The 25,116-nt window shown below is 41.9% G+C and overlaps 1 protein-coding gene across 1 annotated transcript; it reads right to left on the reverse strand.

Annotated features, from left to right (window-relative positions):
* CALCOCO2 (calcium binding and coiled-coil domain 2) lies at positions 1-24,396 on the reverse strand. The gene is made up of 13 exons (XM_045526262.1): positions 24,290-24,396; positions 16,923-17,112; positions 12,979-13,078; positions 12,673-12,806; positions 11,742-11,867; positions 10,035-10,123; positions 9,573-9,642; positions 8,434-8,544; positions 8,086-8,172; positions 5,502-5,597; positions 3,142-3,277; positions 2,089-2,117; positions 1-1,628 (listed from the first exon to the last, which is right to left on the reverse strand). Exons 2-13 carry the CDS (start codon positions 17,100-17,102, stop codon positions 1,452-1,454), a joined length of 1,335 nt encoding a protein of 444 aa, XP_045382218.1. The 5' UTR covers positions 17,103-17,112; positions 24,290-24,396; the 3' UTR covers positions 1-1,451.
* Positions 24,397-25,116: the final 720 nt, after the last annotated feature.

The raw sequence follows: 25,116 nt of genomic DNA on the forward strand, positions 1-25,116 counted from the left end.
TACAGTTTCATCTTTATTTTATCAAGGGTGAAATCAAAGCAAGGAACTGTGACAAGGACAATGGAGTTAGTCTAGGGCATAACTCGCAATCATATCAGGGAAAACTGTAGTAGGAATGCTGATTATAGTTGGCTCAACCTTATCCATGACATCATATTTCACATCATTCAAAAGTTTTTGTAAAAGTTTCTAGTGACCAGCTGGTAGACTGCCTGGGAGTCATTCCCATTTGTTCAGTCCCTGAGGGGAAAGCAAATGGAATTACTTTCTTATAGTTCTATTAGGCAGATCTGGACAGAGGGCATTGAACTTAGTTCACAAAAGGTGCCAAAATCCACACTGCTCCTTTTCAAAAAATGCATGGAAAGTTAGAGCAAGAAGTCAGGGCCCCAGGGTTCTCAAAATAATGCTTCATCACCTCTCTCCCCACTTCAAGATAACGGCCAGGACACTTTTGTTGAATAGATAAGACAGGTAAAGAGAAATCATCGGTGAGGTCTGCCATTCTCACAGTCCTTTTGATCACACTTTTCCCATAATCTTAAAAATAAAACCATAAACTGAAGGTTTGTTTTAAACTACCTAAGTCCCTGAAATAGAAGAGTAATTTATTTTTAGTATTAAAGAGATTAACAATAGTTGTCTCATTATTCTGACTTATCCATATTCAAACTCACCTGCTCAGAAAGTGGCAAACCCATAGAGCTTCTAACATCTCTACTTAAACCATTAAAAAAGGACTTATGACAATAAAAATAACGTGCATAGGAAAGATCAAAGAGTCGTCGAAAATGCCAATCAGAGCTATGCAGAGAGAAAGAAGGCTTTCTGTGATTGAAATATGATTTCTGTCCATGGTTGAGGAAGAAGATGCTTCTTTTGGGAGCTGAGAAATTAAAATGAGAAAACGTTGGTATCCAGATTGGATGTCCAGGTACTTTGCTGTGCTATTTTTGGCTAGTCTAATGCAATCAACTGGAAAAAGAGGTCCAAGGAAAAGGAAGGAATTCTCAACCTGCGATCATCTCCAGCCCCAGGGTTAAGACTGAGGACTGAATTCAAATACTCTCAAGGCCTGACCTTGAATAGCAGTACAACTTAGAAAACTAATCACTTAGTATCATCAGGTCAGGCCTGTTGTGAATACCCAGGTCATTCCATCCCACCACCCTTGTACTAGAGACTCTTGGAAAAATGGGCACTACAGGTGAGACGATGGTACATCTAGAGTTACATGACTTAAAGCTAGTAACCCACAAGGATGGAAGTAGTAGCCCTTAACACTATCCTTCAGATGATCGACACGACTCCACCTGTAGGGGCAGCAGCACACAGAGGAAATCCCCAATAATTTCAGGTTAGGTAGGATTTTGACTCATAACTCATAGTAGAAGCTACAGGTTCTACTCTATAAAATCTATGTACAGCATAGACCCAAGAGGCTGGGACACTTATAGGGAGTGGCAGAACACATGGTCTTCAAAGATCTGCTTCTCTCTTTCCGGGAAGACCTTGTCACAAATTGGACATTTCAAACAAGGGGTCAGCATCTGCTGCTGCTCCAAGATGTGATCACAAATGCCATCAGCAAAGTCTGATTCGCAGATGGGGCATTTCCTGATGGAGAGCTGGGAGGAAGAACAAACAGTCAGTATAAATATAAGTTATTTGTGGCAGAGACATGTTCATCTTGTTTTCCACTGTATCCTCAGTGCCTAGCATCAGTGGATGAAACAGAATGCACATATGGAGATACTTCTTGGATTAAAAAGGGCAAATATTGCTGAAGCAGCCAACATAGCGTCTAGCCTGGAAGGGGCACTGGACATGCCTCGTTTGGCTAGCCACCTGGTTCGTATGTCCTCCCTTCCCATGCTACCGAACTCAGCTCAGAGGTGGAGATACTGGGCTTTCTTCTCCCCACCTCAGTAGGCTGGCTCAGCTTTAGGCCCAGAACAAATTGATCCAGGTGACCTCTGGAGTTATCAAAATGAACCAGTCTCCCTACGGTTCTCCCATGAACTGGAGCAGAAAGGGAAATTTTCTCTTTTGATTTAATATGAGCAATCTCATGAATCAAACACTTACCAGGCTGGGGGAAGAACTTTCCTGGATACCTGGGAAATTAAAAAGATTCCATTCAATAAAAAAATATCATCCCTAGATTTTCCACCTGTGTTCTGGTAGATATCTTCTGTAATTTTCACTGTTCCCTTTCTCCCCACTGCCTGCCTCTTTCCCATGTGCATATATTTACTTCTAATAGAGGGGATCTAGGTCAAAGATAAGGAGAAAAGAAAAAAAATAATGAAATGGCATGTTCAATAACCATGTATATATGTGCTATATAATCAGAAAACACAATAAACCTATTTTCAGAGTGGGAAAATAAATGAGATTTTAATAAAAATAATAACAATTTAACAAGGAAACAGTCTGAGAATAGATTTTTAAGACTGCATCCACGAAAACACTTATTTTTCAAATTAAACGCTTAGACATATTTTTAAAGAAAAAATAAACTTGTTCCCCTGCCTGTTGCAAACATCTGGTTGTGATTTTTAAGATAATTCTACAGCCTTAAACTGTCTAAAAAAAGTAAATGAGATCTTATATGGCTTTTAGAGGCAAAAGAGAAAAGCTCCCTGTTTGGCAAGGACATGTTACCACAAAAGTCCCTGAGCGACAAGCACAGTTTTGCCCCCATTTCTTGTCCTACCACCCAGGAGTCTCTGCAGAGCACGCTCCTGCTACCCTGGGTCAGGCCATCGGAGTGGCTGGGTGGCATAACCTGCCCCTCGTGCTTCCACTGCTAAGCCTTAATTAGCTTCCTCAGCTTTGTATGTGTATATCTTCTACATAAAGACATTTTTCTGATTTATACATTTGGAATATAGCCGCGGGACTCAATTTGTGTCTGCTGCCTCTAGGCGAATGATCTGATTTGCGTCTTCTGGATTCAGATTTATTTCTCAATTAACACTTCTCGCCTGGCAATCTTTCTATTGGGTCCTCAGCTCCTGCCCAGCAAGTCTTAACAATGCGACTGGTCTTAATTAGCATCTCAGAGAAAAAAAAAATTTAGTGGGGGAAAGGGATGCAGGCAGGGGTCTTCCAGTTAGAATGGCAAGGTTGTCTTACCAGAATAGGGGTTCCCATAGACAAGTCCTGGATTTTGTTCTGCACTTTCCTGGTCTGAAGTGGGCACTTGGTAGGGCAAAGAGTCCAAATCCAGACCCATGTAACTGAGCAATCTGCGGTTCTCCTTCTTCAAAAGCTAAGGATAGAGTATTTATAGACATGTTGACAGACAGTATCAAGAATGGCCACTAGGAATTGGCTAAGAGATGCCCATTATAAGTAATTCTCAATTAGCAATGTAGCACCAGAGAAGCTCAATAGGTGATAATCCACAATTCTTCAAAAGGGAAAGCAACAGCCTCCATATTCTAAAGATCTGAGTTCTTTATATCTGAATTTAAACATATTTACTGAATTTTTAAAATATTAATACAAAATAGAATTTTAAATCTCTGAATACATAACAACTGAAGCGGGGACAAAAGTTGTGTGGATAAATGAGGGTGGCAAGAGCTACATTAAGACTGAAACTGTGGTATATTATTGAAAGCAGAATATTTCTTTCAATTTCCTTCCTATAACAATTTTCTTATGCAATGTAAATATTCATCTGAAAGAATTTTTCTTGTTTTATCCCACCAAATGGATAAAGCAACAGAAAGAGTGAAAGGAAGGGAGGGCAGGAGAAGATAATGAGAAAGACAAAGAATGAGAGAGGAGAGAACAAGATACGAATGGCACAGACAGCATTTAAAATTTTTAGAAAGAAATAAAATCAGTAAACCTCCCTTAATGTTTAAGAGAACTTTACTATAGTTATTATCAAATCTTCCAAATACCAATCTTTTCCGTTGTGTTGCAAACTGTGCGTGTACCCTGTCCCTCACTACCAGACTAATCCAGAAAAACAGGGATTTCAAACTCAAGGTATACTTATCTAAATCAAGAGAATGGAGCCTGGGCACCATAGCAAGACCCCATCTCTGTAAAAAATTTAAAAAATTAGACGGGCTTGGTGGCATGCCCTTGTAGTCCTAGCTACTCAGGAGGCTGAGGTAGAATCACTTGAGCCCAGGATTTGGAGGCTGCAGTGAGCTATGATAGTGTCACTGCACTTCAACCTGGGCAAAGAGGAAGACCTCGTCTCTTAAAAAAAAAAAAAGGCAATACCAGAAATATCCCAAAAGCCTTCTGCAAGCCTGGCATGGTGGCTCACACCTGTAATTCTAGCACTCTGGGAGGCTGAGATGGCAGGATTGCTTGAGGTAAGGAGTTAGAGACCAGCCTGAGCAAGAGCAGGACCCTGTCTCTACTAAAAATAAAAAAAATTAGCCAGGCAACTAAAATCAGAAAAAATAGCTGGGTGTGGTGGCACATGCCTGTAGTCCCAGCTATTTGGTAGGCTGAGGCAGGAGGATCTCTTGAGCCCAGGAGTTTGAGGTTGCTGTGAGCTAGGCTGATGCCATGGCACTCTAGCAAGGGTGACAGAGTAAGACTCTGTCTCAAAAAAAAAAAAAAAAAATCATGACAAACATTGGCATAAATGATATAATCAAAAGTAGAAATTATTGCGAGGGAATTAGTGTTTAGTAGGTATGAAGTTTCAGTGTTTCAAGATGGAAAAGTTCTAGACTTAACACTACTGAACTGTACACTTTAAAATTATTAAGATGGTAAATTTTATGTAATGTGTTTTTACCACAATTAAAAAAAAAAAGCAGAAATGATCACTTGGAAGCATAGCCTAGAAATGTTACAGGGAGCAGAGATGGAGAACTGCAGGAGTACAGACGGAGAGGTAGCCACCAGAGTGCACAGACACGTATCCTTTGATGCTGGGCAAAAGCATGAGCATGAATTCAAGTGCAACCACTTTATTTGCTGCCATATCATCCTCAATCAATTAACAATAACTTAGTGTTGGATGATAAATACTGGTTGGATGAATGAACGAACTGATGAATGAATGAATACACAGCATTTATTAGGGGCCTACCATGGGTTCAGCACTGGTATAGACCACCACTTCTGCTCCTAGTTTGGCAGCAGAGAAAAAGGAAAAAGTCGTGAAGGAAAGGGGTCCCCCAGCTAGCATAAAAGTGATATAGGATGTTATATCCCCCAAGGCAATACTTACAATAGATGTGAAGTTAAAAGCAAAAATAAGTTAGGTCTTCCTCAATGCTGCTCCTTTCAAGGTAACTATTGCTACGCCAAACAAGTTTCAGTTGTAGAACAAAGACAGGGTTTTGTGGTAAATCAGGAAACCAGATTAAATTTACTCTTTGTTTAGGAGCAACTGTTTCACCCACTGTCCCAAAAAGAGCCCTTTTATTTAACTTTTTATCACTACATCTCTGGGCCACCCTGCTCCTTCCCCTTAAAACCTTGGGGTTTTCTACTTTCTTTCATACACTTACATCATTTTCTTTTTCTATTCTCTCTTTCTCTCTCTGCAGAGCATCACTTATAATCTTGGTCTCACCCAGTCTTCTTGACAGGTCAAAGTTCTCATCCTGTCAACGATAAAAAATGAGGATTAGGATCACATATTCAATCTGGGTCCAAGGTGGGAGATTATAGAGGATCTGGCCTTCCAAACGGGTGGGGCTGGGATGGGGGAGAAGGCACCTGGAAGGAAGGTACCACGGATGGGGCACTATAGAAAGTGACTCAATAAAATGCCCAAAGGCATGAGCTGGCATTAAGATGCTGGTTTCTTCTGGTTTAGCTGGGAGTATAAGTGATCAGAGAGAGAAAAAGTAAGCTTGGAGAACACCTCAAGACTAACTTCTCAGGATTAGGGATCAATGGAGCCTTGTTTAATCCCACCCAACCATGAAAACAATCATTTTTGTTTTAAATAAATACCTCACTCAATGAAGCCTGAAGCACTTAGGTTTAGGGGGATGTGATTCCCTCCCACAGCGTGAGGACAGGCATGTGGACTCAAGTTACACTGAGAAAGAAGGAACGCTGGAAGGCATTTGTCCAAGGCCACGAGGAGCCCAGACTGGGGTCCTGAGCTTCCCCATGTGATGGGCTGCCCTAACTAGCTTCAAGCTTCAGTTCTTCCCATCTCCTACCTACGTACATACGCATGCGCACACCTCACAAACACACTTAAGCTAATCCTACTAGTTGTGGTTTTTGTTCCATGATTTTTTATTTGAACGCTGGTGCCCAAACTGCTGTGTGCTTCTAGCTGACCCTGAGGTAGTAATGCGAGAGGGGCTACCCGATGACAGTGCTCACTGCAGACTCCTTGCTCCCCATCCCCATTGGCTCCTGCGGGCTCTTCTGGTCCTGCTTCACTTCCTCAAAAGGCAGAAATGAGAAAAGGCTATCTGAGTCTGCACAAAAACCAGCTCAATGGTTACAAAAACCTTCCCTGACACCCATGGCTGAGCTGAGGCCTACACTTCCAGGGACCCCCATGCTATTAATAGTTTCTGGCTTCATACTACATCCCTCCTCTTGTTAGCGGAAAGATAAATTTCTTTCCGTTAACAAGGGTGTACAATCTTTTGGGCTTGATCTAAGAACCACAAACCTTCACATCCCATGCTTTCCTGGGCCCCTTATCTCTGGCACCTACCATTACAGCCGCCCTGAGTTGCCTGATCTGTTTGTGAAGTCGGTGACACTCTTTGTACTTCTCTAAGAAACAGGCTTTCCCGGCCTCTACTTTTGCCTTTAGGCGTTCCACCTCTTGCACTAACTGCTCCTCCACTGCTGTTTTCTGGTTCTTAGGCTCCTGAAGCATAAGATACATAGTCCCCATAGTTAGAGGCCTTTGGGATGCATGAGGAATAAAGAATTGCTATCAGCCAGGTGGGGACTCTAGGTCTGCAAAATATTCTATGAAAACCAAGGAAATCCATACCTGTCACAAGGAGGTTCACACCTTGGAATGATTACAGATTATTTAAAAACAGTAATGTTTTTGCTATATCAGATGTCACAAACTTGAATGTGCCTATAGGGCCAGGCAAGTAATGTAATCGAGTGAAGGAGATGAATGCAATGAAGCAGTGAAGACAGCAGCTAAATGGAGGACACATGACCCCTCTAACTGGCACAGCAGCGACCCAGCACCAGATACTGCTGCTGTGAAGCAACATGGGCTCAATGTGGCCAGATCTTCTCATTTTTCAAAAGAAGCTGGAAATACAAAATTCTTATGGGAAATATTCCCATTATAAAACGCTGGTAACTCATTTCTACAAAAATATCATTGAGGCCAAATAAAACATTTCTGTGGGCCGAACTTGACCTGTGAGCTGCTGATTTTCAAACTTTGTTCTACTCTTTACTATATCACGCTAAAGCATGCAGTATCTTATATATAGTAGGTATTCAATAATTGACTGAATAGTAATTGACTGGACGATGCATATATGATGTGAGTTACAATCCCAGCAGCTGGGTATCCCACAGACAGCAGGATTTCTCATGCCTTGAGACCAATTCAGAAAATGGGGCTTCCAGGTACCTTTTAGCACCACAAGGCCTCTTTTCCAACAATATATTACAGGAAATTATTAGTTGAGTAGGCTTTCATTACTGTATTACTGAACTCAGGATAATTTATAATAATGATAATTGCTAATACATTAATTATAACAGAATTTTCTTTGAGTGGTGTATTTTCCTGTTGTAGAGCTCTTTATAACCATTCATCTGCTGCTCCCATAGTAACTCTATAAGTGGGGGTAGGGACTATTCTGTGTGATCCCCAGTCCAAGGATCTGTTTACTACAACCTGTTAAAAAATTTAATACTCAAATATTCCTTTGTCATTCATCACACATTGGAAACGCCTGCCTCTCCTAAACATTTTGTGTGTGGTAGATTCTCTGTCCTTTTGGGTAGAAAGCAAAATATCCAGAGGTGAAGGCTATTCCAGACTGCCTTACTTATCCTCTCCATCACTGAAAATAGACCCTTAGTCCCTCCTGTCTTCAGGCTCCCTCCCACATAGCCATCCAAAGACAGACATGCCATTAACTCCTGTTGCTTCTTCGCTGCAACCGTTTCTTTCTGCTTCATCTCCTCTACTGTCTGCTCCAGCTTCTTCTGGTGCTCCCTCTGCACAAAAACAGATGTCAGTACCAATGCTGGGAAAACACACACATGCACACATGCACCGGGGAGCTGAGGAGCAAGCAGGATGCAGGGGGAGAGGCAGGTCTTCCCTTGTTAGTTTCTGAGCAAAGCCATGAGATACCTCCTTTCAGATGGCTTTCTCTGAGACCTTTCTCAGAGCCAGTGATATGCAAGTGTACAGAAAGAAACGATGTATGTTTTCTTGCAAATGCCTAACAATGTTACTTTCTCCCATGACTCTACCTGTTCAGTTAAACTGAGAAAGAGCTGGCCATTTTCCTTTTTCAGATGCTCTAACTGCTCGGTCTTATCTTGAGCTTCCTGAACAAGCGTCTCTTGAGTTGACAGCTGTGCCTAAAGCAAAAACAGAGAATATAACCAAGACATAAAAGAAGGAAAACAAGGCCGGGTGCGTTGGCTCACGCCTGTAATCCTAACACTCTGGGAGGCTGAGGTGGGCGGATTGTTTGAGCTCAGGAGTTCGAGACCAACCTGAGCAAGAGCGAGACCCCATCTCTACTAAAAATACAAAGAAATTATATGGACAGCTAAAAATATATATAGAAAAAATTAGCCGGGCATGGTGGCACATGCCTGTAGTCCCAGCTACTTGGGAGGCTGAGGCAGGAGGATCGCTTGAGCCCAGGAGTTTGAGGTTGCTGTGAGCTAGGCTGATGCCACAGCACTCTAGTCTGGGCAACAGAGTGAGACGTTGTCTCAAAAAAAAAAATAAGTAAATAAAATAAAAGAAGGAAAACAAAACAGGAACAATGCCTTTTTTTTTTTTTTAATGTACAGTAACACAAAGAGATGTGTTTCCTTAGCAACTCCCAAATATCCCCTTAAAACTCCTTTACTTTTCAGCTCTATTTTATACCCTAAAATCTCAGACTCAACTGGGCCTCCCAGAGTGTTAGGATTACAGGCGTAAGCCACCATGTCTGGCCCCATGAACCACTCTTTAAAGCCCCTAAGGCACAGCTTCCTAAGAATGAAAGTAGTTCTTCTGTCTGCTTTATATTCTAGGCTTTTGAGTAAGATTTTTTGAAAAAAATGAGGGTTTAATCATTGATATAGACTGTCATCTATCTTAAGAGCTCATGATAAATATAAGTTGAACAATTTATTATGTTCCTTGTGGACCATGACTGTTAAAAAAAAAAAAATGGGAATGGAAAAACGGGATGAAAAAAAAAATGGAATGGGTAAGAGGATTACCTGGTCCAAGGAGCGAAAACACACAACCTGGAACTCTAGTCTGATGCTGTGAAAGGGATGCCATTACACACTCACTACAATGAAATGCGTCTTTCTAGGCCACCAAATTGAAGAGACTGCAAGGCTAAGAAAATATCCTTTGGCAAAGGTATGGCATTACCTACCTGAAGCTGATCCACTCTCATTCCCATCTTCTCATTTTCTGAGGACACCTTCTGGTTTTGTTCTTTCAGTCTGTGGAGGTGGAGATGACCATGTGAAACATTCACTGCTTCCAGGTCAGCTTCCTCTGGCCTTAAGTGATTTAAGGCTGGCTTGGCTCTACGCCTGCAGAGTTATTTTAAAATCCACTAGTCTCCTGTAGTCCTGTTTTGGCTTCCTGACCCCAAACAACTGCAAGTGTTCAATGCCTAAAGTTAATACTTGAATTTGGATCATTTCTACTGACTATTCTGATACCAATTCTAACCTAGAATTAAAGAGCTCATGACTTAAAGGGGGAGAATCATACCTATCATTGCCCTGACAGTGTTTTCTAATGAATTCCAGAAATCTAATCTGACTCTACGTAAGGGTGGCTATAATATAGCAGCTGCTCCCATCCGAGAATTACAGGACACACTCACTGAAGCAGCTCTGTCTCCCAATAGTCCTTCTGCTCTTTCACTTTCTGTTCCAAGTTCTTATTGATGCTCTGGAGGGTTTCTAGCTCCTCCTGTAGGTTGAAACATCATCAAAGGGACAGATCATTTCTAAGATACTTTTTGTTTATTGAGCACTTACTATATGTCAGGTATAGCATGACACAGCAGTGAGTGAAATATCCAAGTAAAGGGATTTCCATACTAAAATATTTTTAATATGTTCTTCCCATGTTAAACATGCATCTACCTTAATTTCTCTTCCACTGGAGCTTGTATTTGTCTATTAATTCATCAAACAAATATTTACTGAGTGCCCACTACACACCAGACACTGTTCTGGCACTGCAGACAAACCAATAGACAAAACAGACAAAGCTACTTTTCTCCTAGAACAGTGCTGTCCAATAAATTAATAAGTCACATATATAATTTAAAAATTTTAGTAGGCACATTAAAAAAAGTAAAAAGAAACAGATAAATTAATTTTAATAATAGTACATTTAACCCCAAATAGCTATAATATAATTTCAACATGTAAACGGAAATCTTTTATATTTTTTCATACTAAATCCAGTATATATTTATATTTTATGATTATATTACAGCATGTTTAAATAAAGCCGCATTTCAAGTGTTCATACTGGTCCTAGCCATTTTTTTTTCTTTCTCAATTTCATTCTATGCTGAAGTCAACCTTGTGCATCAATATCAACTCCTTGCTTTTAGTTCCAAGCTTCTCAAATTTCTTGTTTATAGTCTTTAGAGAAAAATCCCCTCTTAGCTTAGTTTCTAGCATTATCAACTCTCATTCATCACCTGCTGATTTGAAGGATGATTCAAAAGAGGAGAAGTAGCAACCTTACTTTATCTTTTTGTTTTAGAGACAGGGTCTTGCTTGTCACTCAGGCTGGAGTGCAACGGCCTGATCACTGCTCAATGCAACCTCACACTCCTGGGCTCAAGCAATCCTCCCACCTCAGCCCTCGAGTAATTGGGACTACAGGTGTGGGCCACCAAGCCTGGCTAATTTATTATTTTTTATAGAGACAGGGTCTTGCTATGTTGCCAGGTTGGAGTGCAGTGGCCATTCATAGGCGCAATCCCACTACTGATCAGCACAGGAGTTTTTGACCTGCTCCTTTTCTGACCTGGGCCATCTTAGGCAATCTGGTGGTTCCCACACCAAATTGATGCCAAACTTAGTGCAGACAATCAATTGTCACAGCTCACTGCAATCCAGAACTCCTGGGCTCAAGCGATCCCTCCTGTCCCAGCCTCCTGAGAAGCTGGAACTACAGGCCTGTGCCACCATGCCCAGCAATACAGCAATACTAGCTTTTCTCTCTCAATGTCTACCTTCTAGCTAATCAAAGCAAATATTTCAAACTATAAACAGGCAATGGGAAGAAGTAGTCAGACTGCCTGGGTTTGAATCCAGACCCCATCACTAATCACTTAAACCCTCTAAGCCTCAGATTATGAAACTGGAATAATGATGGCCCCTATCTTAAAGGTTTGCCATGAAGTTTAAATAAAATAATCCATATAAAACTGTTAGCACCATGCCTGTTCAAAAATACTGGTATAAGGGAGTGAGATGATAAGCAAAACAGAAAATGGTGCTGGATGAGAGGCACCATCCAATTCTGGTCTCCATGCTCCAAGTTCACCTTTAACCAGCAGCTGTACCTGCTTCCTCTGGAGCTCAGCCTGCATGTCTGAGTTCTGCTTCTGGAGGCTGGCACAGCTGTCCTTCAGCTCCTGGTTTTCTTTGCAAAGCTCCTTGTTTTGCTGCTCAATCTCTTCCACCTCTCCCTACAAATGAACATTCCATGAACTATATTTAAGTCCCTCTAGCAGCAAATTCCAAAAGGCTGGATAGTGAGGGTCTGACTGATTCCCCACTCACTGAAGTGACATTTGTCTACCCCAATGGGAGCATCTTCTCAGTACGTAGGTAAGGGCGTGAGAGAGGTATGTCTATATAATTGCAGCATTAAGTCTGCCATTACCAAGAAAAATAAGCAAAAATTAAGGCCATAAAAAGTTAAAAGGGGATAGAAGAGCATAGATTCTTTCTGCAGACACTTAGTATTATTTGTCTCTCCCAACAGACTTAGCTAGTTGAGGCTGGGACAGTGTTTGAATTGATTCTTCCTCACATCCCAGCACTTATCATCGTGCTAGATGAAAAGAAGGTGTCATGTTAAAAGACTGAGAAAGTAAATGGATCTAATATTCATGTATGCCAGGTGCTGGGTCAGAACTGAAAGAGATAAAAGAAGAATATTTGGTGCTTCTCTGCTCAAAGGAGCTTATATATATTCACTGTGCTGCTAAGATGTGCAGATGACAAAAATTAACCGGAAAAGTTGAAGGGAAAACTGAATGCCAATTGAGTTACAAAAGTTTTAGAGCAGGAAGAAATCATTTATTGTTATGACTCTTGTTAACTAACATTTCTAAGTCATTCCTGAGTGGGTGTGAGTGGTTACTACATAAATTTTTCTCAACAATATCTGTTAAATATTCAATAAAGCCCTATTGGCTCAAATTCCACTCTATCCTGGAATTGTCACTCTTAATGGCAGAAAGGGACTTAGGTGAGATGCTTACAGACCTGAGTGGTAACAACCAGGATGTCCTCCTCATTTTCTGGACGGAATTGGAAAGGGATACTTGCTCCCCGGACCACACCATCCTGATCCACATAGCAGAACTGGTAATACTCATCATCCTTGGGCAGGTAATAAGCTGAAAACACAAACATGATTTTTAATACAAAATTAAAAGTACTAAAATTAAAAGCCTCCCAGAAAAGTAAAATTCTGGAAGTCTTTTTATCTGCCTCAGAAAACTCAAGCTCATGGGAGTTAATTAGTCTTGGCTACAGTCTTCAACATCTTTGATCTGGTATTTTTCTCACCTTTGAACTGGACTTCCTGTTTGGCTGATATGTTGTTTGGGTCAACAGGCAAAGTAACCCACATGAAGGTGTAATACTCACGGGTTGTCTTCCATCCCACCTGCAATGACAAGAGGGTCTCATTTAGCACTTGAAAGGGCTCAGGGGAAAATCCTTATTTGGGCTGTATCTTCTTAAAATGCACTTACTTTTTATGTGTATGTGTTAATGATACAATAGAATGAGTTCATTATGACAAGATTTGCACATCACAGCTCAAATCTTGTTTTCTGACTTATGACAACTATATATGTGAAAATATCTGACACAACTAAAAATCGGGGTGCACGTACACAGTTCAAAATACCAGTCTTGGAAGAAAATGAGAACTGGCTCTGCAACACCCAGGACAAGAACTCTAAAAATTGTATCTCCAAGTCAGACATAGAGATGAGAGTGATTGGGGGTAAAACGTCTGGGATTATGAGCCCTGATCCTCTGACATGGTGTTCTCAGAACGTCTATAATAAATCAGAAAGCTCTTCTGACCCACCTTTCCCACTGGTTTGTCTTCTACTGCGTCCAATTCAGCCTTGTCATATACCAACCTGGTTATAGTACTGCATTTAAAATATGCATTCTTTTGAATAATGAGTGTGTTGGGGCAGAGGGACAAGAGGGTTCTTAGAATACGAGGCATCAGATAAGAGAGTCCAGGTCTATATAGTTTTCTTTCTCTAGTGTTTTTCTTAATGAACACGTAATGAAGGCTTTTTGGTGATAAAGATATTAACAACAATCTGGTAGTTGTAAAGGCCTCTTCTAGGTATTGAATGCAATAAATCATAAGATGTAAGGATACAGCAAAATATGCCTCGGAGCAGAAAGCTGGCTAAGTGGAAAATATCCTCACTAAATGTGAAGGGGGTAAAAGATTGCTCAAATCTTATGTGGAAGGTAAGAGCACACCAGAGAATAGAAAGGAAGCCATTGTGTCTTTGAGGGGGCAACACTCAGCAAATGAGAAGCAAAATTACATTTATAGCCATATTTTGACCCTGCCTGAACCCAGTGGGAAGAGAAAGAACTATAAATAAATTCCAGTTTTATATATTAAGGAATCAGAACAGGGTTGAAAAGGCTACACCAAAAGCTCATCAGAACATACTAGGGCATGTTTTAGAGTCTCATTAATGCACACCCCATTGCTGTAAGCATCTCTGAGCCCCTGCAGCCTGCAGTGGTATAGGAAGCAGGAATTTTATGGAGTCCTCATTCACATCCTGGAGTTTCTTAATGCACTGTGACTGGGAAGGCCTAAAAATTACTGTTTTAGAACAAGGAAACAATTTCCAGCCACCTGCAATTTCTGTCCTTGGCTGTTTCACTTGAGTAGTCCTGGTCCCAGGCTGCCTTGGAAAGATTTTAAATGCCCAGGTCAAGAGTATGGAGCACAGGATTATACACTGAAGGAAGGAAAGCTGACTCCTAACCTGCTTTAGGCTCCATCACTGCTGGTAGCTTTCACTATACTGAGAAGATGTAACATATTTCACGTATTAAAAAACATTTACTGGGTGCCTATTTGGCGCCAGGAATTACCAGTGTTAGGGGAGATGAGGAGTTGAAGAATGGTCTGATTAAGGCTACACTGAAAGAACACTGGGGAGAGCTTTAGAAGTGAGAGAGGAAGGATAAAACTTTACAGTCAACTCTTCATTCTCTAATTTACCATCTGTCATTCAAATGAATTCAGCAGAGCAGAGGAGAAAAAGCAGAGGTTTGGGAGTCAAACTTGCTTTACCACTTACTCACTGTGAGACCCTGGGAAAGTCACCATCTCTCAAAGATACTCATTTTACCCACCTGTGCACAAGAGATAATACTACCCACTTCTGGGGGCTACTGTGCTGTGAGAAATGAAGACATACACACACATACACATACATAAACAACCTCAATAAAGGCTTGGCACATAGTATGTCCTCAGAGTAGATGTTCAAGTCAACAGCTTTATGGACAATGAATAATGAGGCCTTTTTTTACATTAACCATTATTTCCTTACTGGGGTTTGGCAATATCTCTGAAATGCATGAAATGTTCCAAATATAGATGCATCTTTTTTTTTAATGCTTTAAACTCTTGTTTTTTAAAAGTATAAGATTTTCATTTGGTTTATGGTGAAGTCCTCACTGGCAGTTCCTAAGTGCTTGGGGAATATAACTGGTCTAAGCAAAACAGAAATATAACTGTGTTCCAAAAAAAAAAAAAATCACAGGCTGGGCGGGGTGGCTGATGCCTGTAATCCTAGCATTCTGGGAGGCCGAGGTGGGAGGATTGCTTGAGCTTAGGAGTTCAAGACCAGCCTGAGCAGGAGTGAGACCCCGTCTCTACTAAAAATAGAAAGAAATTATCTGGGTGTGGTGGCACATGCCTGTAGTCCCAGCTACTCAGGAGGCTGAGGCAGTAGGATTGCTTGAGCCCAGGAGTTTGAGGTTGCTGTGAGCTAGGCTGACAGACACCATGGCACTCTAGCCTGGGCAACAGAGTGAGACTGTCTCAAAAAAAAAAGTTACAGACTACATTTCAACGCCTAGGAATTTCTGAATCATTCTCCTTTTCATTATCTATATCTGTACTGTCTAATATGATAGCCATTAGCCACATGAGGCTATTTAAATTAATTAAAATTAAATAAAATTTAAAATCCAGTTACTCAGTCACACTAGGTAGAATTCAAGTGCTTAAGAGCCACATGTGGCTAGTGGTTTCTGTACTGGACAGCAAAGGTACAGCTTCATTGCAGAAAATTCTACCAGGCAATGCTGATCTATGTGCTTTGCTACATATGGGAAAGAAGAAAAACAACAACTACCATCTACTTTCCAAGATAGAAAACACTCTGAGTGTGTCAGTTTTTTTGTGGTAGAATACCCTCCAGTCTGATGATTCGATATCCTGCAGTCTCGGGAGCCGTCATGACACCTACCGGTGTCCTATGGGTTGTCCACTATCCCTACTCCACACGCCAGTCTTGTTACTTCCAGCTTCCATTCCTTCATCAATAAGCTTGATATTCCAAACAATTAAGGAAGGAAAAGGCATTCAACAAGGGATGTAAATGAGCCACAGCTCCTTCCCAGTGCGGTCAAGAATGGTGTCTGGTTTCAGGATGAACAGCATTGGCAAATAGGCACATGACATACTGAGATGTCAAACCAAAGGTCACTGACGTTGGGACTCAGCAGTATAAATTACTTAAGTTTGACCTTTATTTCCTGTCTCTGGAAATAAACATTTGTCACTATGGTGCGTGTGAGATGTGTAAGAGGGAGAGACACGGCTGGCAGGGAGAAAGGGACACAGAGAGTAAGTTAATTAAAATTTTAAAATATCATTTCTGTACTTGAACTGACAGGGTGATTAGACACTGGAAGAGGTCACTGAGGAAGCTCATCATAAACTTTCTGTCCTTGGAAATCTTTACAAAGCCATGAGACACACTTATTCAGGAATAAACTTTTTGGATTTACACTAGATAACTTCTCAACATTCTTTCCAGATTTATGATATCTGTATTAAAACAAACTAAACACTGTACCAAGTAAGGAAGTAATGTTTAACGTCATGGAAATTACATAAGGGGTCACCCATCTCAGTCAAGTCACACATAAATATTTCAAAATAGGATCATTTTAAAAGCATTTCTATTTGGTTTTCAAAAGCATAAGAAAACCTGGGGATTGTATCATTTGCCATCTTATTTCACTTGAGACTGAAATTAAAACTGGAGTCCCACAGCACACATTGGTGTGTTAAGAGTGAAGGTCTAGGGAGTTTAGGATTTTAAAATTGGTCACACATAATATACAAAATGCTTATAACACACACAGAGGGTCACACACCCAGGTAACTAAGATTCACCTCTAGGTCCTGATCACTTGGTAATAAATTAAGCACTTACCCTGAAGATGCCAATCCAATCCTTTCGACGGGGGATAAAATGCTGGGTGAGGGTGTAATGGCATGTGATGTCCCCTCCAGGGACGTAGAACTTTTCCACACTGTTAAAGATGACCTGAGAGAAATGACAATGATCCAGCAAGACAGCCGATGTGGGGGGGTCTTCTAATGTCTGTTCCATGGTGGGGGTCCTGTCATGAAATATGTAAAAGAGTAAGGCTCAAAAAGCGTTGTCTGAAATGTTGGAGATTTCTGGGCTCTCATCCAGGGAACATTCTGTTCAAAGCCAACTCATGAGAAGCAAAATCCTGACAAGTATTGAGATCACAGAACTTGCTTTCTGTTTCACTTTGAGCCACTTTGCATTCATAACTTCCTACACTATCAGAATTTTCTGAGATTATCTTTGACCTCTTCACCACAGGCACCACTACCCTAACATACCCTAACTCTCTGCTTGTAACTAGTTTGTCCCCCTTTCTCCAAATGTCTTAAATAAACAAGGCAGCCAAGAGAAAATAGCTGGGAATTATAAGACTTAAATTCTAGATTTTTCATCCCAACAAGCCCTATTAGGAAAGTCAATCTCTCTGGAGTTCAGCTTCTCCATTCAATTCCATTTATCTATAATTACTAGGCCTTTGCATAAGTAAACACTCCGCAGGGAGCTAAGGATGGGAGGGGGAAGAAAGACATGAGAGAAGATTATTTGACATGCAGTGGTGACAAGCATGGGTTCTGAAATCAGAATGGTGCAGTTCAAATTCCAGCTTCACCATCTACTAAATTCGTGATGGGCAATTTACTTAATCGACTGGGCTCTGTGCTTTTTTCCTCATTTGTAAAATAGGGCTAATAATAATCACATTCGTTTTTTTTTTTTGAGGCCTACGTGAAATAATGTAAAGTGTCCAGCCCTTAAATCAGTGCCTGTCATATAGTAGGCACTCCAGTACTTAGCAGAGTCTGCACAAAGAAAGGGTATAACAGATGTTACTGATTATTACTAGTACAGTCTTTGCCCTAAAACAGATCCCAATCTAATACAGAAGATAGATGCGTATACAAGTGACTGCCAAATGAATGGAAGAAGAAGTGAAAAATGCTCTGGGGTTCAAAAGAGGGAGAGATGAAACTGGTTAGAAAAACTTAAAAAAAGCTTCAGGAATGAGTAGAATCTTAGATTAGCCCTCAAAGAAGATTAGGATTTTGACATGTGGGTTTGTGAGTGAGGGCATTCCAGGTGAAGGAAACAGCATGAGTCACAGCAAAGAACTAGAAAAATGCAGCATGATTAAAAGTCAGCGAGAAAGTTTGGATCCGTGTCTATAAAATGGGGATAAGAACCTGTGTTTCACCTTTCTAGATCACAGTATAGATAAAATATGATCAAGAATGGGAAACTAGGCACCTGTAGTCCCAGGTACTTGGTAGGCTAAGGTGGGAGATAGCTTGAAGCCAGGAGTTCAAGTCCAGCCTGGGCAACATAGTGAGACCCTGTCTCTCAAAAAAAAAAAAAAAAAGAAAGAAAACTATTTTGGAGGTAAAAACAATTATTGACACCTGATATTTCCTGCCCCTCAAACAAATCACATGCTCTGTCTTCTAAATGCCTGGCAGGTCTAACATTTAGTGAGTCCAAGAATCTCAACCCAGGGTTTTACTAGGTGTTTAGAAAAACTCAACCATATTTTCTTTTGCTCTCACACCACAACAACCACCAACACAAAAAACTTCTGTGACAGGAGGAGGGTGGCGACCAACTGGGCGTCCTCCTGTTCAATGCTAACACTGTCTACCCAGAGATAGCATCAGATCCCACAGGTTGAGGACTCAGTCCCCAATACTGTCCCTCCCCCCATGATGCCAATTGTTCCTCCAGAATTTCCGACTGACCTTCTTTGGGTTCAATTAATTTGCTGGTGGGGCTCACAGACTAAGGGAAACGCTTACATTTACCAGCTTATGACAAAGGGTATTACAAAGGATACAGGTGAAGAGATGTGTAAGATGAGGGACAGGAGAAGGAGCACAGGCTTCCACGCCCTCTCCAGGTGCGCCACCCTGCAGGAACCTCCATATGTTCAGCTAGCCGGAAGCTCCCTGAACCTCGTCCTTTAGGGCCTTTTATGAAGACTTCATTACTTCCAACTCCCCAGAAGTCAGTTTTTCACAAAGAAGACAATGGGACTTCAGGGCACTGAACTGTCTATTCTTGGGATTGAGCTGAGGAACTAAGAAATGCATTACTTTCGTGTTAGTGACACAGTCTAGCCACATCCTCAACCTCAAACCTCAAGACAGTTTTCGATAGTGGAGGAGGAGTCACATTCCAGTCCAAGTCAAGACTTTTCCCCACCATAAACTGTGATGAGCGTTTCTCTTGCATGCTATGGGAGGGTGGGCAGAGAGATTTCTCAGCTTACAGACCCTTTTTTCCCTAGTGGTCTCCAGTAATGCTGAGGCCAGCATGTCCCCTCTGTTCTAAGCCTGGAGCACCAATTTATCTGAGCCTGTAAAATGACTGAATTTGTCCTTTGACTATGGATCATAAAGAACACTCAGATAAGAATGACTGTAACAGAGGGAATGGCCTGGGGGGGAAAAACAGCAAAGATGTTTTCGGTCTCTTTAAAACTTCCCCCACTCTTTTTGGGAACTGAAGTCTGCAATCCTGCCTTGGGCAGGTGGTCAGGAGGGACAGGGGAACATCTTTTGTTCTTTCTGTTACAGGAGATAGCTCAGCTGAACTGTAGCTCCATCCCAGGCCCAGCTCTGGCCTCCCAGGTAGGGAGAGCTCACAGGCTTTGTCTTTGGCAGAGATTAGAATTGAGATTAGAATTATTAAGGACAATAGCCTAGAATTGAGGGCCCTCCCTTAAAAGCTCTGTATTTCTGCTTAGGGACAGGAATTTGGATTTTGAGCTGGGTGTCTGCCATTTTTCCTCCTTTGCTGGCAAAGTAATAAACTTCTCTTTTCTTCTCCTCAAGCCACTTCTTCTCCTTCTGATGTGGTCTCAAGGGCAAGTGCTGAGCTTTTGGTAACATGACTTCAGGGCGTGCCCCTCAGTTAACCTAAGAATCTTACTCCCAGTCCTCTTCCTTCATAACACTGCCAGCACTGTATACACAACACGATGCCTAAGGCATGGTAATCCTGGATGAAGTATTTGTTGAATAAATGAATGAACAAGATATGCAAATCATTCATCAAATTGTGAAAAAGGAAGGGGTTCTGTACGTTAGGGTGACTCTGGAGCTAAGAGTATTTTTTTTTAAGCCCTGGTCTTTATTTGTTGTCTACCGTTGGGGAAGCTACTGTTTCTCAGCTTTCTCTTTTCTAAAACAGGGTGAGGAGATGATAATCTCCAAATGCTAAATCAATTCTCGGTATGGCTGGTTCAGCTGGCATGGCTGGTTCAAGTGGCACGGTGCCAAAAAACAAAAAGGCACAGATTTGATTTCCTTAAGAACCCATCAAAATTCACACTCCATTACCCACTTCCCACACAGTCAAACTCTGGCAAGCTGTTTTGCAAATGGATGCTACTCTGAAAGGCAAGACCAGCTGAGGGCATGGGTGGCTTAGTACAGCCTCTCTTTCCTTACTAGAAAAACAACCAATCTAAGTCAGCTCATGAGCAGAGCACTGAAGAAAGGATAGCACATATATACAAAATGACATGAAGGCGCTCATGTTCTGAGGCTTGAGTGTTTAGTCAAAGGAAACTCTATCTCTTTTCTTTTTCTTTTTTTTTTTTGAGACAGAGTCTCATTCTGTTGCCTGGGCTAAAGTGCCGTGGTGTCAGCCTAGCTCACAGCAACCTCAAACTCCTAGGCTTAAGCAATCCTTCTGCCTCAGCCTCCCGAGTAGCTGGGACTACAGGCATGCATCACCATGCCTGGCTAATTTTTTCTATATATTTTTGGTTGTCCAGTTAATTTCTTTCTATTTTTTAGTAAAGACAGGGTCTCACTCTTGCTCAGGCTGGTCTCGAACTCCTGACTTTGAGTGATCCTCCCACCTCAGCCTCCCAGAGAGCTAGGATTACAGGCGTGAGCCACCGCGCCTGGCCCTCTCTTTTCATTCATCTGAAAACCTAATCAACTGTCTGGAAAAGTCAACAGCTTTGGTTCCTTGCACATCAAAAATGCAAGAGACTCCATGAAGTTTCCCATTTCACAGATCTCATCATCTTCCCAGAAGGGACTCAGAGGACATCCAATGGCACTCTGGATATTCAAAACACAACCATTCTCGAAATAAAGGTTCAAATTCTCCTCTGCCAAAAGTGGGGAAGAGCCTAAAGAGGCAGGTAGATTGGAAAACAACAGTGGCTTCCTTTCTTCTCCTTTTTACCAAGTTGAGGACACAATGGGCCATGGGTAAACCTAGAGCATGACCACACCAATCCGAACTGGATCAGTGAGAAGTATTCCATTCAATTTTTCCTGGAGGGAAGGCATCTGCTGAGTTTTAAGGCCAGTGATCCTTAAAGTCTTTCCTTCCTCTCAGTGATAAAATTCCCTGGGAGAAATGGGCTCCAACCATGGTCTGGGAAATCACCTTTCTGACAAACCAGTCTAGAAGTGAGGGTTTGTAGAAGGCAGAGGGAAGGAAGATATGGAAAAAAACTTGGAATGATTTAAGCATCAATGTCCCTCTCCTTTAACCACCCTTCTCACAATAGAAGCTGTCCACCATTCACTTCTAATTTGGCAGTAATTCATATAGGCAAGGAAGAGAGAAGAAATATAAGAGCAAAAGTTAAATTTAGAAGCCCAGAGAACTACTGACTTATGAAAAATCAGTGGGATCAATTAGATCCCCTAGAAATTATGAAATGGTATTCTACCTAATTCCTTACTCCTACCCCCAAATCAAAGAAGGAACAATCAGGGAAAACAAATAGCTATTTTTAAAAATGAAACGATCAAGCATAGGAAAATACCGCAGATTCCACAACTGTGAGAGGCACTTTACTCAGCATCTGACATAGTAGTTACCTTTTTTCCCAGCTTAGTTTCCAAAAGATTAGAGTCCTCAGAGGAGCTAGCAATAAGAGGAATGTATTTTAAAATGAGTCCCCTGAATTGGCTCCTGGCTTCTAACAAAACCTGACACATTTTCATCTAATGAGCTTTTCAGACCTAATATACTACTCCCAGGACTGTTTCCACAAGGGTATAGATCCTCTTATGTCTTCCCAAAGAAAAGGAACAGTCAGTTCTACTTCTGCTCTTTCTGAGCAAATCTGTAAACTACACTGATATGTTTTTTAGCAGAAAATTTTTAAAATGCTCAACATATTTACATTAGCCTTTTATACCAGTGGGCACATTTCAAGAGAAATGAAGACTATAGGTAGCTTCTCTGGATTAGTTCACAGAATGAAATGAAATGCTTCCACAGCCAAGAGAGAAATGCAAATCAATTCCTCATTTGGGCACAGTAAAAAGATAAGTCAAACTCATACTTAATGGAATTCCTTCATCCTTCTGTACTTTACTTTCTAAACTATCAGCAATTAGCAAAATGGATGAACTGATTTGAGTCCCATTCCTCCCTGGCCCTGGCAGAGATGCTTACATATAACTACCCTTACAGAACACTGGCAGGGGATACTATGGGTGTGTAGAGATGGCCCTGAGACAGGTAGCAAAAGCAAAGACACAATCACTGGTCCTAAAATTATTGAGCCACTCGCTCTAGTCCAAAATTTCCAAGTTCATTCTAGTTCCTTACCTAAAACTTTTCAGAGTGCCTTATAAAAATTTTATGCCCCCCAGGAGGCCGTTAACACTCCATGTTAACAACTGTTTCAATTGGCTGTCCAGTTTGTCCTAAGGCCCTCATCCCACATACCACACCACCACAGTACCTGCACCAGTTCTAGGGGAGAACAGAAAAGTAGTTCTGGGACATGAGATGCAAGCAACTGAAAGAAACTGTGAAAAGCTCAAAGCTATGTATGAAATCTCCATTTTATTGAGACTATCCACTTTTTCCTTGAAAAGGGGTGATTCTACTATGCCATGTCTCTGTGACATGGGCAATGACAGTGTTTTAAGTGTGGTGTAAAGGAGACTAGGTTAGGGGCCAAGGGGCTTGGGTTCCTGTCTTAGTTCTGCCACCAATTAGCTCTGAGAGCATAAGCCAAGTCACACTATTTCCTTTTGGCTTCTGTTTCTGCATCAGTAAAATGTGTGGATCGGGCTAGAAAATCTCTAAGGACCTTTCCAGCTATAACGATGATCCTAAGTAAAAGAAAAAGGAAGTGAAAGAGTTCATTTTAACTATCTCTCTTTTCATCTAAGAAAATAAGAATACAAGATAGTCTACCAATAAGTATAGCCACATTTTTAAAGGCACCCCAGATATACTATCTGACTCAAAAGACAATATGACTTGTTAGTGCCAGGTAACTCAGGACTACTGACTACCCTTTTCAAGGTCTTTTCTACTCCACAGCTGTCATGTCTGCTAAAGGATAGAGTTTCCAGGCCCCCTGAAAATACCAGGGAAAATGAGCCATCTGGATATTCCTCAATCATGTGTTCTACATAAGCTACAAAGATCTACTGCAAAAAGTCCTTTGCTTTAAATGGTTTTTGCAATAGTGTAGAAAAGTTATAAAAATCATCTGTATTATTCTACTCAGCTCCAACCACGGCCACTTGTTGGCTTGCATCTGGAGCAAAGAATCCAAGCGATAGGAAAAAGTTAACATGCCCGGTGGTGTTGAAATCATACGTGAGTGGGAACATTAGCCCCCAAACTAAATTGGGCTAATGGTGGTGGTGGGGGAGCGGGCAACGGGAGATCAGCTGTAAAGAAGCAGCGCACGACACCTCCTTTCCTTCCAGGCTGTCTAGAACATTTCCTCCTGCAACTGCAGAATGCAAACGGGAAAGTGTTTCAGGGGGTCAAACCTACTCGTAGAGGGGGAAACTGAGGCCCAAAGAGAAAGTAACTTGCCCAGGACGAGGCGGCAGGGCCCCGCCTCTGCCTGGAAGCCAGGGGCGATGACGTCAAGGCGAGGGATTACGGAATCCACGACCTCGGGCCCTAGGGGGCTGCCGCGTCAAGACCCTCGTGTCAGAGGTGTCCCAAGGAGCCTCCTATCCGGCCAGTCTCTGCAGCCCTGCCCTCCTCAGAGAAAACTGCCCCTTAACCCTCCAAGGCCGCGGAAGGGCCTCCAGGGCCTCTAGCACGCCTCTCCCACTTACTATCACCCTAGAAGGTGGACTGTGGTGAAACCCGAAACCGGCCGCCTCTCTACCCGCCCTTGGACCTTTCTCAGGACTAGAAGTCAGAGTTTGGGCAGCCCGAGGGCCGAAGTGCCCCCTGCCACTGGAAGGACTCACCAGGGGTAGCAGCCAGCAGCAACGCAACAGCAACAGGGCAGGGAATGGGATAGGGGCGGGGCTAAAAGCCCCAGGGAGAGCCGTTCCCGCCTGTCCCCGCCCACAACGTCACAGCGGGCAGCAAGCCCCGCCCCCGCCGCGGCGCTTGCTGGGACTTGTAGTGTTCGGCGCCTGGGCCCTAGAGGTGGTCAGCGCCCTTTAGGGCATTTCCCAGTCCAAGGCAGAGATCTCACCTCAGTCAACCTATTTCATCCCCTAGAAGCAACTATCTACTTTTTTTTTCTCTCTCTTTTTAACTTCTATTGCTTTCAGTCCTGAATGAGAAATCTTCATACCTTTGAAGGGCCATTGAGAGGTCACTTCATTTTTCACCTACCTCAACATAATACTTCACTAAGGCTCTATAGACGAGACTGTCTTTGGCATTTAATCATGCCTCCCATCTGTCTCTAAAGAAGACCCAGCAGTCATCTTGGGTCCCCTGGTTTGTGTGTTTTATGGTTCCCTTTCTATAAAGAAATCATTTTTTAGAGTTAATTCTATCAAGGTAATGCTCGCTCGCGCTCTCTCTCTCTCTTTTTTTTTTTTACTGAGGTTAAGAGTAAACTTAGCAAGAATTCTGCAAAGTCAGTTTAGATAGAATCTCCCATCCTTGATATCTAACCAACTTCGCCTGCCTTCAACAAGAATCCTGTTAAGTTGGTTTAATAAGAATCCCCTACCCTTATGTCTCCTCTTAGTAATTTTCCATCCACTGACCTGTCACTCTGCTTGTTGGCTATAAATCCCTACTTGTCCTTATTGTATTCAGAGTTGATCATAATCTT

This window comes from Lemur catta, chromosome 15 (assembly GCF_020740605.2).
Source record: "Lemur catta isolate mLemCat1 chromosome 15, mLemCat1.pri, whole genome shotgun sequence".
Lineage (NCBI taxonomy): Eukaryota > Metazoa > Chordata > Mammalia > Primates > Lemuridae > Lemur > Lemur catta.